At 53.8% G+C, this 16,480-nt stretch overlaps 1 protein-coding gene across 2 annotated transcripts in view; it reads left to right on the top strand.

Annotated features, from left to right (window-relative positions):
• The window catches only part of ZBTB40 (zinc finger and BTB domain containing 40), a 61,715-nt gene extending 47,679 nt beyond the window's left edge, over nucleotides 1-14,036 (top strand). The window contains exons 12-19 of one of the 2 annotated variants that reach the window (XM_015557254.1): nucleotides 476-940; nucleotides 1,713-1,919; nucleotides 3,972-4,136; nucleotides 4,960-5,174; nucleotides 6,255-6,417; nucleotides 7,093-7,179; nucleotides 8,305-8,531; nucleotides 10,136-14,036. In XM_015557254.1, the coding sequence (XP_015412740.1) occupies nucleotides 476-940; nucleotides 1,713-1,919; nucleotides 3,972-4,136; nucleotides 4,960-5,174; nucleotides 6,255-6,417; nucleotides 7,093-7,179; nucleotides 8,305-8,531; nucleotides 10,136-10,330 (1,724 nt within the window). In that variant the 3' untranslated portion in view covers nucleotides 10,331-14,036. The remainder of the gene's footprint in view (nucleotides 1-475; nucleotides 941-1,712; nucleotides 1,920-3,971; nucleotides 4,137-4,959; nucleotides 5,175-6,254; nucleotides 6,418-7,092; nucleotides 7,180-8,304; nucleotides 8,532-10,135) is intronic. The other variant, XM_015557255.1, reaches the window with a different exon arrangement.
• The last annotated feature ends 2,444 nt before the right edge of the window (nucleotides 14,037-16,480 follow it).

Below are 16,480 nucleotides of genomic sequence, written 5' to 3'. Positions count from 1 at the left end.
CCCTCAACTGCGGCCCCCTCTGCTGGCCTGGCCACCCCCAACTGCCCCTCTCTGCTGGCCTGGTCAACGCCAACTGGCCCCCTTGCAGGCCTGGTCCTCCCCCAACTGCCCTCCCCCTGCTGGCACCCAACTGCCCTCCCCCTGCTGGCCTGGTCGCCCCCAACTGCCCTCCACTGCAGGCCTGATCACCCACAACTGCCCTCCTCTGCTGGCCATCTTGTGGCAGCCATCTTGTGACAACATCACACGAGGGCATGATTCCACCTAAGCTTTTATTATATAGGATTTTACATACTCTCGGTACTTAGAAAAGTCATAGACATAGATGCAAAATGATACTCTTTGTGATAATCAAGTAAAGATGATATTGTTTCAGAGTTTTCTGAAGATCTCAAGTAGTCTGCACTCTCCTCTAAGAAGGAAAGTTAGGGAACAAAGGAGAAACTTAGAGCCATGAGATTTCTCTCCTATGCAGGTTTCCTTACTCAGGAAAATGGAGAGAAGGACAGGTGGAAGGTGAGTAATAAATTTCACCGGGAAGCGAACAACAAAGCTGCTGCAAAGGCAGCTGAGCCCATTGAGGAAGACTGCCAGTCCCGGAAGCAGAACGACCCAGGGGAGGCTCGCTCCTCGCCAGAACAAGAGAAAGACACTTCTGCCTCCCCTGACTCTGCCAGGAAGAGCTTTGTGTGTAAGGCCTGCGACAAGAGCTTCCATTTCTACTGCCGCCTGAAGGTGCACATGAAGCGCTGCCGGGTGGCCAAGAGCAAGCAGGTGCAGTGTAAGGAGTGTAACGAGACCAAGGACTCTAAGAAAGAGCTGGAGAAGCATCAGCTGGAGGCCCATGGTGCAGGGGGAGAGGCGGACGTCCCCAAGAAGAAGAAGAAGAGGCTCCCAGTGACCTGTGACCTCTGTGGGAGAGAATTTGCTCATGCCTCCGGTACGTTCAGGAGGGCGAAGTAACTGGGCATGAGCATTGTGGATGCTGTGGTCTGGACTCCAGGCCTGGCTCCCGGTTTATGCATTCAGGGCCGGGATGGGCTTAGAAAACAGCAGGTCCCTACAGAGGCAGGTGGTGTTTCGAGAAGAGCATGAGCTTTGGAATCTGTTCTCTGAACTTTAATTTCCCCATCAGCAGGCAACCTGATTCCACCTACTTTTTTAGATTGCCATGAAGATTTAAGATAATGTAGCTAAACACCTAGTACAGTACCTACATTTAAGTTAGTACTCAGTAAATAGTGGATGTTGTTCATAATGATAACCAACTATTTTAACACCTGACTCTTAGGCTTGTATGCATCACTTGAATCTGGATAATAAAAAAGAGAAACCATGGGGACATAGTCAGAATAGTTTTCCCTTGCCCCAGATGTTGGGTAAACCTAATGACACATAACAGTGAGTTTTGTTTCACTCTTTCTGGGTGACTGGGTCCTGTTTTAGAGGAGAGAGAGGATAGGAAAGAAAAACCTAGGACCCTTCATACCTGATGGAACCATGAGTGGGACTGAGGTGACTTTCCGAGTGCTGGGCAGATGGGCAGCATGGCCGTGTGAGGTCAAAGCACATATGACCTGGTGTCCGTGGTTCATGCTGGGCTTCCTCATGAGTCCTGGCCCGAGGCATGTTGGGGTGTACCTGACACTGGATACGAGGTAGCATCATGGCCAATGACTGGTATCTCTCCGGTCCCTGGCCGGCCTCCCCAGGCATGCAGTACCACAAGCTGACCGAGCACTTTGACGAGAAGCCTTTCTCCTGCGAAGAGTGTGGGGCAAAGTTTGCAGCCAATTCTACCCTGAAGAACCACCTCCGCCTCCACACTGGGGACCGCCCGTTCATGTGCAAGCACTGCCTCATGACCTTCACCCAGGCCTCGGCCCTGGCCTACCACACCAAGAAGAAGCACTCAGAAGGTGAGGCACGGGGAACTTTTTTTTTTAATGTTTTTATTGATTTCAGAGAGAAGAAGGGAGAAGGAGAGAGGGATAGAAACATCAATGATGAGAGGGAATCATTGATCAGCTGCCTCCTGCACGCCCCACATGGGGATTGAGCCGCAACCCAGGCACGTGCCCTGACTGGGACTCAAACCATGACCTCCTGATTCATAGGTCACCGCTTAACCACTGGGCCACACTGTCTGGGCAAGAATTTCTTCATTCTCCTGACATTTTAATTGTGTGAGCTGCCTGAAAACCCACTTGGAATTAGGCAGGATCTATAACTCAAGAAGATTAAAAACAGAACAGAATGTAAAATCTCTAGGCACACAGAGGACTAGGAACACATGTGCGGAGGCATGTAAATGCTCTGGTGAATGATTCTTAGGGGAGGCTGACTAACGCAGTGCTATGACTTTTAGTCAGAATTTACATAAAGCCAGGAATTCCCTGGACTTTAAAGTGGACTTGGAGCATGGGACAGGCCTTGGTGGAGCACCTACTGTGGATCGGGCAGTGGCGGATGCTGGGTGAGTAAGCTGGATCCTGTGCTCACAGAGCTGGTGGCTCAGCGTGTGTCTAGTGTAGAGAGAGTGAGAGTGCAGTCACCGGTGGTGTGATACCCAACAATACCCGGAGATACAGGAGGAGAACGTGGGGGTTTCTGGTCGGGTTGGAGGGGAGGAGCCTTCTCCAAGGATTCTGCATAGTTTGGAGCATTTATATGGAAGTGCTAATGCTGTCTGCATCTCGCCTGGATTGCTGTAGCCTCCTAACTGTTCTCTCCCCCTCCCCCTGGACGGTGCTCTCAGTACACAGGCAGGGTGGTCCTTTTGAAACTAAACCATATCCTGTCGCTCTCTGCTCAAAACTCCGAGAAGGCTCTTCACCTCACTTCTCCTGACCACCTGTGTGGAATCTCAGGGACCCAGCCCAGTTCCCGCGTTATTTTTCTCCAGGGTGCTTGTCATGTGATATATTATCTACCTTAGTCATTGCTTAGAGTGAGTCTCCCCATTAGAATGAAAGCTTTATGAGGGCAGTGCTGTTAGTCTTTTTGTTTCATTGCTTTGCGATGGAAGATGCTCAGTAAACACTGAGTAAATGAATTTCTTGAGCCCTGCTGCAGGCCCTGGGGACAGTGTAACTGTATACTCTCCTCTCGGTAAAGCAGACCATAAACAAATAAGTGTGTAATATAAATTCGGGTAGTGGTCATTGTGTGAAGAGAAATAAGGCAGGGTAACCAGCAAGAGGACAGGGGTGGGGAGGAGCCTGTTTATTTAATCAGAAAAGGCCTCTGAGAGCTGAGAATTGAGTAGAAACCTGAATGAAGTGAGAGATGGAACCAGCAGAAGCTTGAGGAGAAAAGCATCCCACACAGGAATGAGCTGAGCTGTTTGAGAGACCAAAGGAACGAGAAGGGGCTGAAGCAGAATAAACGAGTGAGTGCTGAGAGATGCGGTCAGAGAGGTCGCCAAAGGCCAACCTTGCAGGGTCTTATACACCAAGGTAAGGGCTTTGGTTTTATGCAAACTGTGTATTACAAACAGTGGCTTAAAACAACAAGCATGTATCATCTTACCGCTTAGGAGGTTAAAAGTCCAAAATGGGTCTTACGAGGCTAACATTTGTCAGAGTGAGAAAATAGAGAAGCCAGGTGACTTATAACTTATAACTATAACCAATGGGGAGAAGCTTTGAGTCTCACCTTTATGTGCTGCTGCAGTTCCATACTGAATACGTTCAGGGGGTCCAGACTGGGGGTTTCTGGACACCCGGATATGTCTGTTTCCTGCCTGTGGAATGAGTTCTGCCGTATTTGTGGTGGCCTGGTTAAAAGATGGGTAATCTGTGTGGTGAGAGCTCTGTCCTTGTTCCTCGGCGGGGAGACCACACTGACACCCGCTGTTTACCAGCTGTGTTTATGAGGCATCCTCTGAAGGGATGGCCCAGGCTCTCACCCTTCGTATTGCAAATTGCCTCATGTTTAGTGCCGGCTCTAATAAACGCGTGTATTTCCAGGAAAAATGTACGCGTGCCAGTACTGTGACGCTGTGTTTGCCCAGTCCATCGAGCTGTCCCGCCATGTGAGGACCCACACCGGGGACAAGCCCTATGTCTGCAGGGACTGTGGCAAGGGCTTCCGGCAGGCCAATGGCCTCTCCATCCACCTGCACACCTTTCACAGTATGTACTGGGACTGTGACTGACGGGCATTCAGCACACACCTGGCCTTGAGAAGACATTTGACAATCATAACAGAATTGTCACTTTACCAGAGCTGGGCCCCAATCAAGGCCCCAGACATGTGACAGTCATAACAAATTATCACTCTGCCAGAGCTGGGCCCCACTCTGGGTCGTTACCCACTTCAGCCATTTCCTGCTTGTGCCGCCCGCACTCTCTAAGCCGTGACTTCCCTCCTTTGTAGAATAGGACTGAGACTAGAACCTACTCACAGGGTTGTTGGAAGGATTAAGTGGGTTAACATATACAAGGCACTGAGAACATGCCTGTCACACTGTATCATAAACATTACCTATGAAAGCGTTTTTATTATCAAGTCTAAAATGGGGAGCAAGGGAGCATTCCTCCTGTCATTCATATGACTGACAGCAAAGGAAACAGTGATGCTCTGGGGAGTATGTCGGAAATCTCTAGGGAGAAGTAGAAAACAGAAATGCCCACTACAAGCCGGGGAGAGCAGTACACCCTGGAAAGCAGTAAAACAGACTTTAACTTGTAAGATGTGAAGTGAGGAATTGCGGGAACTGTTTGATTGCAGAGATGGTTAATCCAGAAGCTGCGGAGGAATCCCACCTCCCGGGATGAAGCGAGGATAGTCAGATGATCACTGTACTGACTCTGGTCCTTGGAGCCTGTGACCTTGCATGACCTCTCAACAAAGTCTTGTACCTGGAGCTGTGCACGCATGGCCACTCACACCTCACTGACCACTGCCTGTGTTTTTTCCCACCCCTTCCTCTATGGACGTCCCTCATGGAACCAGACATCGAAGATCCATACGACTGCAAGAAGTGCAGGATGAGCTTCTCCACTCTGCAGGACCACCGCAAGCACATCCACGAGGTGCACTCCAAGGAGTACCATGCCTGCCCTACGTGTGGGAAGATCTTCAGCGCCCCCTCCATGCTGGAGCGCCACATGGTGACCCACGTTGGAGGGAAGCCTTTCAGCTGTGGGATTTGCAACAAGGCCTACCAGGTGACCGCAGGTTCCCTGGGCGCCCGTCCCTGTCCCTCGGCTTCTCTCCCCTTGGTCTGGTTTGTGGAGCACATCGTGTCTCCAGGTGGGTCGACTTGGCTGCTTCTCATGAAGATGCAGCTTGTACTAATGCAGATTCTCTAAGGTGATCTGGTGGGAGTAATACGGGAGGTTGGGGGGAGGCTCTAAATGGAGCCGAGTTCTCACCCTCTGACCTGGGTGCTGCTTCCTCCAGGGCACTCACATTCTTTAGACTCTGTTGACCCGAGTGTGGAGGGACGTGAGAATGGCAGTCGGGCCTGTAATGCTGCCTAGAAGTATTTTGTTTAGGATGATTATTTTTAACTCCCAGGGAAGGGCTCTGCTTTTTACCTTAGGATTTGGTATGTAATTAAAGGGAAACTCCATAGAGACCCAAAAAGAAACCACACGTATGGAAACCTAAGAGCAGAGGGAAGATAAGGGTCCTTGCTGGCATGTGTAAGATGTAGGTTATGGAGAGAAGCCCAGCCGCTCATTGCAGTTCCACAGAGATCGGGATGTTGACTTTGTACCAAGCCTTGTGCTGGGACATTACAGTACAGGGCTGAGGAACGCCTGGGCTTGGTCCCTAGGAAACCGTGGGATTATGGGGAGAGTCCCGGTGCTGCTCCGAACCCAGGAAGGAGGGGTCCCCTGCACCTGGGCACCGGGCAGCAGTGAGACACGGCTCGGGGAAGAACAGACGCTAGGATTTGAATCTTGCTCCTGATACTTACTGATCGTGTGACCCTGGGCAAGTCATTTGGCCCCTCTGTGCCTTAGCCTCCGCCTCACAGAAAAGATTCTAACTCCTCCCTCGTGGGCTTGTGGTGAGGAGTGAGTGTCCTGCTGAGCCTGCCCGTGGTGGCCTCTCAAGACACACGCAGGTGCCTCTTCCCACAACACTAGCCTCTGTCAGGCCAGCACTCGGTGGCAGGGAAGAGTGGAAGTCCAGACCCACCACTGACCTGAGAGCCGTTTCCCTCTCGCATGAGGACTTTATGAGCTCTCCGCTTGCTGGGACATCCTGAAACTGAACACTTGCCAAATTCCTTGCAGCAATTGTCTGGTCTGTGGTACCACAATCGGACCCACCACCCTGACGTGTTTGCCGCTCAGAACCATCGATCTTCTAAGTTCTCAGCACTCCAGTGCAGCTCATGTGACAAAACCTTTTCCAACACCATTGAGCACAAGAAGCACATCAAAACCGAGCACGCAGGTGAGCGGTGCCAGAGGCAGGAGCAGAGAGGCTTAGGGATGTGGAGCCTGGGTTTACCCCGAGCCCCACCTCCAGGCTAGAGTAGGGGGCGATGGTACTCACCTTCATTCTCCCAGCACCCCTGAAGGGTGCCTCCCTGGTGCCCAGTAATAGCAGCCTGAGTGGCAGTTCTCCAACCCAGAGATGGAGGGCAGTGTAAGCTGCTACCAGCCCAAGTCACACTCAGCCACAGCACACGGCAAGGGCGGCTCTGGTGCAGACAGGCCTGGGGGAAAATCCTGACCAGCACTGATCAGCTTGCATGCCCTTGTCAAGCGACTTGTCCTTTCTGAGCCTGCTTCCTTCTCTTCAGGATGCCCATAATTAATACCCACCTTGCAGGTGAATTTGGGGATAATCACAACAGCCAGCAGTTCTGAAGCATTTCCTATGTGCAAGGCGCTATGCTAAGCACTCCACGTGTATTTTGTCCTTTGATCCTCACAACCACCTGCGTCCAGGCCGTCTGGGCCCAGACCTGGCGTCTTCACCACTAGAGTGCACGATATGTCATAGGTGGAAGGTTCTTGGCACTTGGTAGGTGCCTGCTCGGTGATAGGCGTCACCCCCGCCCCAGCCCTGTCACTGTCCAGCCATAGGGAGCCATACTTTTGTTCTTCCCTGTGTGCTTTGCAGATATGAAGTTCCATGAATGTGAGCAGTGTAAGGAGATCTTCCCCACGCCAGCTTTGCTTCAAGTTCACATCAAGTGCCAGCACTCAGGTCAGTGCCCTGGGGATGCGGTTGAGCTGCCCTGCCCAGCGGAGACACTCCTCTCCACTGTTCACAGCTGTGCAACCCAGGCCAAGTAGCCTTGCTACCTGTGCCTCAGTTTCCTCATCCGTAAAACGGGGACAGGTGTATTCCTACCTCATCAGGTAACTGTAAGGATTAAATATGCCAGTAGACAAAATACACATAGGGGCCTGGCACCAGTCAGCATCCTGTAACCATGACCTGTGATTGTCCTTGTTACTGCTATGTCTCATCAAATCTAAAATGCCAGTTTAAGATGCACCCTTTAAAAAGAATGGACCATTAAGAAAGAAAAGCAGCTGCTAATTAAACTCTGCTTCCTTGTCACTTAGAACTTACAGATTATTCTAAGTGCTGTTTTGGACTTAATTTGACATAGATTTTTATGCATTCTTATGTGTATATATAAAAAGGGAAACAGAAGAAGTAAATTAAGGTCAGATTCCAGCTTCTCAGAGTAGCTTTCAACTTAGATTGTTGACGTGCGTGTTATTCCACATGGTGGTAAACTGCCATCGGCAGTGCTGGCTGTAGCACGTAGTGAGGCCTCTGCCTATGGTCTGTTGAGCACCATAAGAAACTGGTTTATTTTTTATTCCGGCTTAGGGGATGTCTGAGAACTCACCCCTCGCCTCCTCCCTCCTAAGCCTTTGGGTTCCAGTCAGTGAAAGACATGCACTGCTCCTGTCTTAGGAATTTTCTTCCAGGCCCTGGGCACACACTGTGCAGGTCCTGGTGCTGGACTTCATCCGGTTTCGATGTTCTTCGTGCAGTCATTGACAGTGACGCCCGACTGCCACTGCACCCGTAGTGTCGCTAAATGCCATTGAATCCATTTCAGAGATGTTCATACATGCTTCCTAGAATTGATGACGTACAATGTCGGCAGCACCTTCCCTGCCGCTGAGTGAACAGCGGGCATCCGCAGAGGCGGTTTAGCCTGAACCCAGGCTACTAAAGCTGTGGTTCACAGAGGCTTCAGGCCCACAGAACCCGGGTCTGCCTTTGAGCGTGTTCCTCACTGCTCCTTCCTCACCCTGCCCTGTCTCTCAGCCGTTTCACCCACAGCTCATCCTTGTCTCCTGCCTCCAGGGTCGCAGCCATTCAGGTGCTTGTACTGTGCAGCCACCTTCCGCTTCCCCGGAGCACTGCAGCACCACGTCACCACGGAGCACTTCAAGCAGTCGGAGAACACCTTCCCCTGTGAGCTCTGTGGGGAGCTCTTCACCTCCCAGGCCCAGCTGGAGGGTCACCTGGAATCTGAGCACCCAAAGGTGACGGGCACTGAGACCCAGGCAGCAGCCTCGCAGGTGGTGCAGGTGACTCTAGGGGCTCTCCCTCCCAACACCCAGCTTCTCTCTCTGGGGCTCTCAGAGGTCCTGTAAGCGATACAGGTCCTGTCAGAGTCTCTCTGGACTTCTTGCCAAACAGAACAGAAAGTTCTGGTGTCCTGGTGGCCACATGCGAGATGCCCCTAAGTAGCAGGAGCTGAGAACAAGAATTTCCAAAAGCGGAACCACCTAGGCGGCTCTCCCGATTCACGCACTTCCCACCTCCTGGGAGGTACTGTGGGATGTGGTGAGAGCTGCGGGAGCCTCGAGAGGTGGGGAGCTCTTTGTTGGGAGCTCCTTCACCTGAGAGCTCCTCTGGTTGGTGCAGACACACGTGGGCACATGGGCCTTTCGCCTTTACCGGGTGGGAAGCACCTCCTAATATGTGTTGAGGCCAAGCTTGCTCCTGCCCCTTTCATTGTTCTTCCCGTCTTCTTCAAGAGGGGGGCAGAAAGGAAAAGCAGCTCCCCTCTGAGTACTGGCAGGAATTTGTGGGGGGACTGGAGAGGAGCTGCAGGCTGATGGCACAGCCGTCCAGCCTTCTGGGCATCATCTGTGAGCCGTGTTCTACAGCCTCCAGGGCAAGGCAAGGGGCAGGCCGCTGGGTGACTCTCTTGCCTTATTCCAGAAGGCTCTGCTCTTAGTGTTCTCACCTGTTTGGATTCTTGGTAAGATGGCCTCTGGGAAGAGTCCATTGCTAAGAGAAAGAGAAAGAACACACGGCTTGAAAACTACTCTGTGGCTGATTTTTGGTTGCACATCACAGTTGGTCTCTCCACTCCCAGCAGCACAGAGACGTGGCTGAGCTGGGCTGCCCCACAGATGCCCACTTTTATCTAGTGCCCAGCTCCCCACTCTAGGCTTGTTCTCAAGAGCCATGGTACCCATGCCCCGTGGGCACTCTGGCTTAAAATAGCAGGGGCATCAGGCTCTCCTGAGCTCCACAGTTTAAGTCATCAACCTGGAGGTCCCAGCAGGAACTGGGTGTACTTAGCACAGACTAGTTCTCCCTGCGACAGGAAGGCCATCTTTAACAGATGCCGACATGGAAGGGGTATGTGGCTTGTGGAGGGTGGGAAGGTGCCTGCCCTGCCAGCCTGGTGAGCCAAATGAGTGAGTTGACAGAAGCCGCACTTCATCCACTCGCCCTGTAGCCATGGAGCCACGGGAGGCTCTTAGCCTGATCAGGTCCAGAAACACCACTGTCGGCAAATCATTCCAGTGTCCGTGGTTCTAGCATGAAGCTGACACCTTCGTAGCATTCCTTTCGCATGGCTCTTACTCTGCAGTGTAATCGTCAAGACGGGAAGGCCCAGTGTGAGAAGCCGAGCTGGTGTGTAATCAGAGTCCGGGCCCTGAGATGGCATACTGAGCTAAATTATAGCAATTTAACACACGGATATTTAAATTGTTTGCCTGCCTCTCTTTTGCATCACTGGTGTGTAAGATTTGCCTCTTCCCATTAGGCAGGTGTAATTGCTCTCCTCAGGTGAAAACATAAATATCATCATTACAGCTGAGATGGAAACCATGTAAATTCGGGGGAGCTAACGGTGGACCCTGCCCAGAACCTCATGGTCTTTTCCTTTCAGGTGATCCAAACCCCGGAGCCGGCCGCCTCAGCAGAGCAGGTGATCACTTTGGAGGAGACCCAGCTTGCTGGATCGCAGGTGTTTGTGACGCTGCCGGACTCACAGACGTCTCAGACCAGCTCTGAGCTCGTGGCGGTGACCGTGGAGGATCTGCTGGACGGGACCGTGACCCTGATCTGTGGTGAGGCCAAATGAGTGGCTGCTCATCGGTGAAGGGGGCCTGCACTTGCAGCAGAGAGAAAGCTCCATGGCGGGCCCTTTGCTCTCTGTCCCTGGCTGTCCTGCATGATGAGCATCTTAGCCCAGCACCAACCAAAATGGTCTCACTTGGAAAATAGATGGAAGAAGTGTCATTGTTCCCATAGAGCCAACAGTGCCAACCTGCCACCCTCCCACAGGCTGGGCGTGGCCTCCGTGACACTGTCCATCCCTCAGCAGAGCATAGCTTCTGAAATAGAGTTGGAAAGCCATGGACAGGAGCTGGTGACCAGGTAAGCAGAGAGGTGCCAGGATCCCGCAGCCCTCTGCGCAGAATGGCAGGTGTGGGGCTGCAGGTGCTGTCAGTGCCTTCTGCCCACGTAAGAATGAGAGAAAAGCACCCACGGACCATCCAGGGGCCCCCAGTCTTGAGCACACTTGGCCTCTTCCTCCCATCTCTCATCCCCCAGCTGCTCTTCACGGACAGGAGCAGCCTGTGAACATCAAGGCCTCGTCTACCTGGGACTCCCACCCGGGCAGTGCCGTCAGCCCTTCCGCAAGCGAAGCCTTGGGAGAGTTCCTGCTGGATGTGTTCAGTGGAGGCCATCTACGGCAAAGCCGTCCCTGCCCCTCCGGGAGCTTCGCGGTGCTCTGTACTGAAGGCTGAGCCTCAGCCTTCCCCGTGGCCCAGTCCCCTTCCCTGTCAATGCCTGCCTTCTGCCCGACCTGGAGCCGTGCCCCTCCCTCCGGAGCATGTAATAGAGCTCCCAACCCACGCCAGGTGGAGCAGTGCCTGTGACCGCCCCGGCGCTGCCTCCTGCCACTGTCCTCCATGCTGGGTGTTGGCCTGCTGTCTGCCTCTTCCAGGCTGCCACTGCTTCTGCAGGTCAAGGATTCTTTGGAGTCTGAATCGCACCAGGCTTTTTATTTCCGTTCCTAACGTGTAATCTGATAATTAATGGGTTGTGGAGTCCATTATGAAGTGCAATTAGATGGATATAGGTCCCCGCCATTTGGAGAGAATGACTAGCATTTATCTTCCTTTCCTCCATGCCAGGAGGTTGGTCTGCTAGTGCAATATTTACACACAGGCAGGCTCCCTGCCACCTCGGGGCTTGCCCCCCTGCAGAGGGCAGTGCCCAATATGATCACTGGCCTTCAAGCTCGAGGTGGCAGAAGACTAGCCCGCCCCTTTCCAAGCACATTTCACATCGCCAGGGGCAAGCAGGGATAAAGGGTCCACGTTGGTCACGGGACAGGCTTTTAGTGCCACCACACACTGCTGGAAAGGCAGAGGTGGGCCCTTAACACTGACCAGTATGTTCGTGGGCCAGGGCCTGTGCAGGCAGTGAGCTCCCGTCTGGGCCCTCCACCCATACTCCTGCCTCCAGGGTGTCCTCGTGATACGCAAATCGCTGGAGCTGGTCAGCTCAGGGGTCTTCATTCTCAAGTCAATGATGTTTTCAAAGGCAAGTCGGCCTCAGAAGCCAAATACTGACCAGAAGATGGTGCTCAAACCTTTGAGACTCGCCTCCACGTGAAACCTTCACAGCTTCTGCCCAGCCTGTCTGCCTCCCTAAGGTTTTCACCTGTGAGCTGTCAGCCCGGGAGCGCTCTCCATCTGCAAGTGGCGAAGTGGCACTGACTCCCGCTGACACCAGATAAACCCACTGAAAGAGTGGAGTGGCCTGTGCTTACAGCCTGAGGCCCCGCCCAGCGATGAGGACACAGCTCCTCAGAGCCACAGGCTGCGGCTGGGAGCTGCGTGTCCTCGGGACATCAGCCAAAACACAAATGAAAAGGAATTGCCGAGGGCCTGCAGGAGAGAGTGCTTTCTCCTTTTAAACAGTCTTCCGCGTAAAAAAGGTGCATGTTTTAAACTCACGTTCGGATCCTTTCCGGTGCTGGGAACCCCTTTCTTAATTTCTGATGGAGCCGGGCTGTGGCAGGACACGTGTCTTCTCCCGTCACCAGCCCAGGTCGCCGTGCTGGGAGCTACACGGACGCCAGACTGACGGCTGCTGTCAGACTCACCGGGGCACCGCGTCGGGCACGGCCTTGTGCTCATTCTTGTCAGGGATGAGGAAGGGCCATCCCGGGTTTAGTCCCTGCTCCGAGGGGACCTTTGCAAGATGCGGCATTGGCAGTGACCTTACAGTCTCCCTCTCTAGAGATGCCAGGTGTGATTTTATTGTAGAAAAACTTTTCTAGCTCTAGCTGGCCATTTTATTCTTTCCCCCACTTCTGCCAAAGAGACCTTTTGAGTTACTGCCACAGAGGACACTGTTATCGCGGCCTCATCCAGCTCACCGACTTGCTCATGGCGGTGGTCTTCTCTGCCTCGTTGCGGTGGGTGCTGCCTATGGCCTCCGGCTGAACGCGGGGCATTTGCGGTGGTCTGGAGGAGTCCGTGGCTCCCGGAGCTCCTGAGACAGCTGGTGAGGACAGGCAGGCAGGCTGCGAGTGGGAGTCTAATTCGGTGGGAGTGATGGGAGCCACTTAGGGACAGGACTTGCCATCCAGGTAAGTGAGAAGCGTGTAGATGGTTCAGGAGCAGGATGGCCATAGGGAGATGTCCCCGCCCCTGAGCAGAGCCTGAGGCCAGAGGGGCAGCCCAGGGGCAAAGAAGGTGTTTCCTCATCTATTTTATAAAGCCCATCTCCTGTCTCAGGAGTGTTGTGTTTGGAAAACTGAGGCCATGTCTTCATGGTCTGCAGTGTGAGTCCTGGGTTCCCTGGAGATTGCAGCCCTCCCTGGGGTTGCTTCAGACTCTCCTCCTGCTGACAGTGGAACACATCAGCCTCGCCCCAGGGAGGGCCCGCGAGGGGCTGAGGATGAATGGGAGACCCGCCCTGTTCTCTGCGCCTGGGCTAGTGAGGAACTCTCCTAGGTCGAGATGAGGCAGCTCTAAGAGTTCCTCTCTCACCCAGGCAATGTGGCACCACAGGCTGGTGGCAGACTAAGGAGGTGGGAGGGATGTGCCTTTAAATCTGATGTGACCAAGGATGGAGGAAACTGCTCGCCTTACATTGAGTGGTTCTTACAAGCAATGTTTCTATGACACTGGAGCTAGAAAGCTGGACAGTGATGGAGAAAATGCTGGCATGTTTTCATCAGTCCTCCCCAAAGAATGCAGCAGCCAGGCCTGCTCTGTGTGGCCCAGTGCATCCCAGGGACCGTGGGCAGTAGGAGAAAAAGAAGGACTTGGGGTTGAAGGGAGTGTGAAGGCAAGTTGGTAACTGTTTTGGTTGCCATGGAAAACCTTGGGACTGGTAGGACTTGGGCCAAAGGCTCAGAAGCACAGTCAGAAGTCAGAAACTTCTACACCATCAACTCCGCCTATACGCACAGAAACTACCTGTGCTTTGGTGATGACGTGCTGAGAAGAAATGTATCCCCCAGGCTAATGTAATTTAGGGGCTTCCAAATCACAGAAATGTTTGTTGTCACCCTCATCAGGCCAGCCACACCCATGATCAGGACAACTAAGCAGCACGTGATGCTGTATCAATAGGATTACAAAGGTTCGTGCTCACCTTGCACTAGTCTATAAAAATAAAATATGTACCTTGAAAAACGTGATGCTATAGATGATTTCTGTGGCTCTGGGCAGCTGTCGAACAGGCTGGATGGGCCTGGCCTCCTAGGGCAGCCATGGGCCGGATCCAGCCCGTTTGAAATGAATAAAACTATTGAAAAAAAAGACCATGCCCTTTTATGTAATGATGTTTACTTTGAATTTATATTAGTTCGCACACTCCATCCATGCTTTTGTTCCGGCCCTCCGGTCCAGTTTAAGAACCCATTGTGGCCCTCGAGTCAAAAAGTTTGCCCACCCCTGTCCTAGGGGCTCGGTGCGCCTTCAGGCCTCGCTAGCGGAGGTGGGTGGGGGCGCGCTCGCCTGCCCTGTGGAGTCTCCTTTCCCAAACGCTCTTTCCTGGGAGCCATTGTGGTGCAGGGGTCAGACCTGGCTCATCCCACTGTGCCACGTGCTGACCGTGTGACTGGTGAGGCCCCTTCCGAGCTCCCTCTGGCTTCATCTGTAAATGGGGGAATTGTTATATCTACCCCACAGACTCGTCGTGTGGGTTAAAAGCCTGGACTTAATGAATTTAGTGTTGAAAATGGTAGTTGTTATTAATCAAGTCCTTCCCACAGGCCAGCCATTCCCTGCAGTTTCTAGCACTGAGGAGAGTGTTGGTTCCTTCACGCTTACGTGTCTCTTCCAATCTCTGCGCATCCTGAGGGATCCTTGTAACACCCACCACTTCTCATTTATCTCTGGAATCTCAACTGCCCCTGAAGCATAAAGGGCTGAGCAGATAACTGTAAAATAAGCAGAAACCTTTTGTGGTGGAAGCTGGAAATGTCACGTTGCTGGCAGCCAACAAGGAAACGAGAGGCAGACGCGGAGAGGCTGTGGTGGTCTCTGCAGTTAGATCCAGGTGTGAGGCCAGGGCGGAGTCTAGCCTGCAGCCCCAGCTCAGGCCAGCATTGCCCACCCCACATGGGCGGGCGGGGGGGGAGGGAGATGTGGGAGCTCCTGGAGTAGCCCGCCCCAATGCACTTGCCCAGAGCCCACGGTGCCTTGAGAAGGAATGCCCTCCCCGTAAGCAGTGTTGGGAGAGGGGCTGTGGTTTCTAGACTGTAATTCCGAGAGCGCCCGAGGAGCGGGGAATTGCAGCGTGAAGGTGACTGCAGAGGGGAAGCCAGGAGGACTGAGCAGAGGTGGGAAATGGGCTGACGGGTCCCGAGTGATCCGGTCACCTCAGGCCTGGACTCCGAGCTCCCCAGCCCACCTCTGACTAGGTGATGACCTTAGGCGAGTCGCTCCTCACCGAGATGGTGAGGAGGAAGGTCGGCCTTTGTGAAATGCCCACCGGAGTGTAGTTGCCCCGCACAGGATGCCTGTCCACCTCCAGGTACTTTCCAATGGCCTGGGAGGCTGGCGGGGAGGAGGAAGCCTCACACCCTGAGGCTGAGGGCCTGGACCAGCCGCAGCGGTGTTCAAGACCCAGGCAAGCGAACAGCTGTGTCCCAGGCCAGAACTAATGGGCGCGAGGGGGTTGGCGCAGGGACCCAGCCCGGGCACCACCGTTGAGGGGCCATGTGTGCGTGAGCACAGACTCGGTGTCAGGTTGGGGACACACCCAGCCAGGGCACGGGAAACGGAGCACTGAGTGCGGATGGCCTCTGGCCTTGTCGCCGGAGCGTCCCATTCACTGTTTCTCATACCCGCCGTGAGCTTGCATTCGGGATGCGTGTGGTGTGCAAAGTAACTTGTCTGAGGCCAAGAGCCGTCACCTTGGTTAGGAAATGACCGAGGACCGAGGCATCACTAGGACATGGGCACAGACAGCAAGCTCCTTCCTTCCTGTGCACCTGTGTCTTCTGCCCTGTCACCCAGTGAGCCAGGCCACAGGTCCCCTGTCCACGAAGACACTGTCTCCCCAAATACTTGGCCCAGGCAGTGCACTTGGTGCTTAGTAGATGCTGCTGCTCTGCGGGACCACACAGTGCTTCCCTCGCTTACCTTTGTGGCCACTCAGGGAGAACCCAACTTCTCCATCCCCGCCCTCTGCGCTCCCCCCACCCCCACCGTCAGCCATACTATCCCCCAAGTCACCTGTGGGCTGGTCTGTCCACACACCCTCCTCTCCCCCAAGTCACCCGTGGGCTGGTCTGTCCACCCACCCTCCTCTCTGTCCTTCTAGGGAGATTAGTGGAAGGCTAGGAGCAGCTAGCGGCCCGGCTCCCAGCTGCTTTGACCAAACACCACTCCTGCTGGCTCTTCCCGCTCTGGTTCCCCTGGCTCGAGCCACAAACAGCTGATCAAACACACAGGACAAGGTCAGTCCAGGGACCCACTGTCGCCTCCAGGGGAGATTTCATAGACCAGCCATCAGGAGGGTCTGATAAGAAAGAGCAGGACATGGGAAAGGGGGCCCATGGAGCCGGCACAGGACCGAACAGCTTTTCATTCGATTTAAGATGGAGACCTCTGTGCTCCACGCAGGGTCCAGCCCGACGCCAGCTTGTCCAGAGGCCAGGGCCAGAGCTGCCTGTGAGCCCGGGACCGAAGGGAAATGAGGAAGGGGGGGCTGTGCCTGTGAGCCTGGGGGAGACGCAGGCGGCCCCTGCAGGTTT

The sequence above is a fragment of the Myotis davidii genome, unplaced genomic scaffold (genome assembly GCF_000327345.1).
Source record: "Myotis davidii unplaced genomic scaffold, ASM32734v1 scaffold149, whole genome shotgun sequence".
In the NCBI taxonomy this organism is placed as follows: domain Eukaryota; kingdom Metazoa; phylum Chordata; class Mammalia; order Chiroptera; family Vespertilionidae; genus Myotis; species Myotis davidii.
This window is presented reverse-complemented; position numbering and strand designations above follow the sequence as displayed.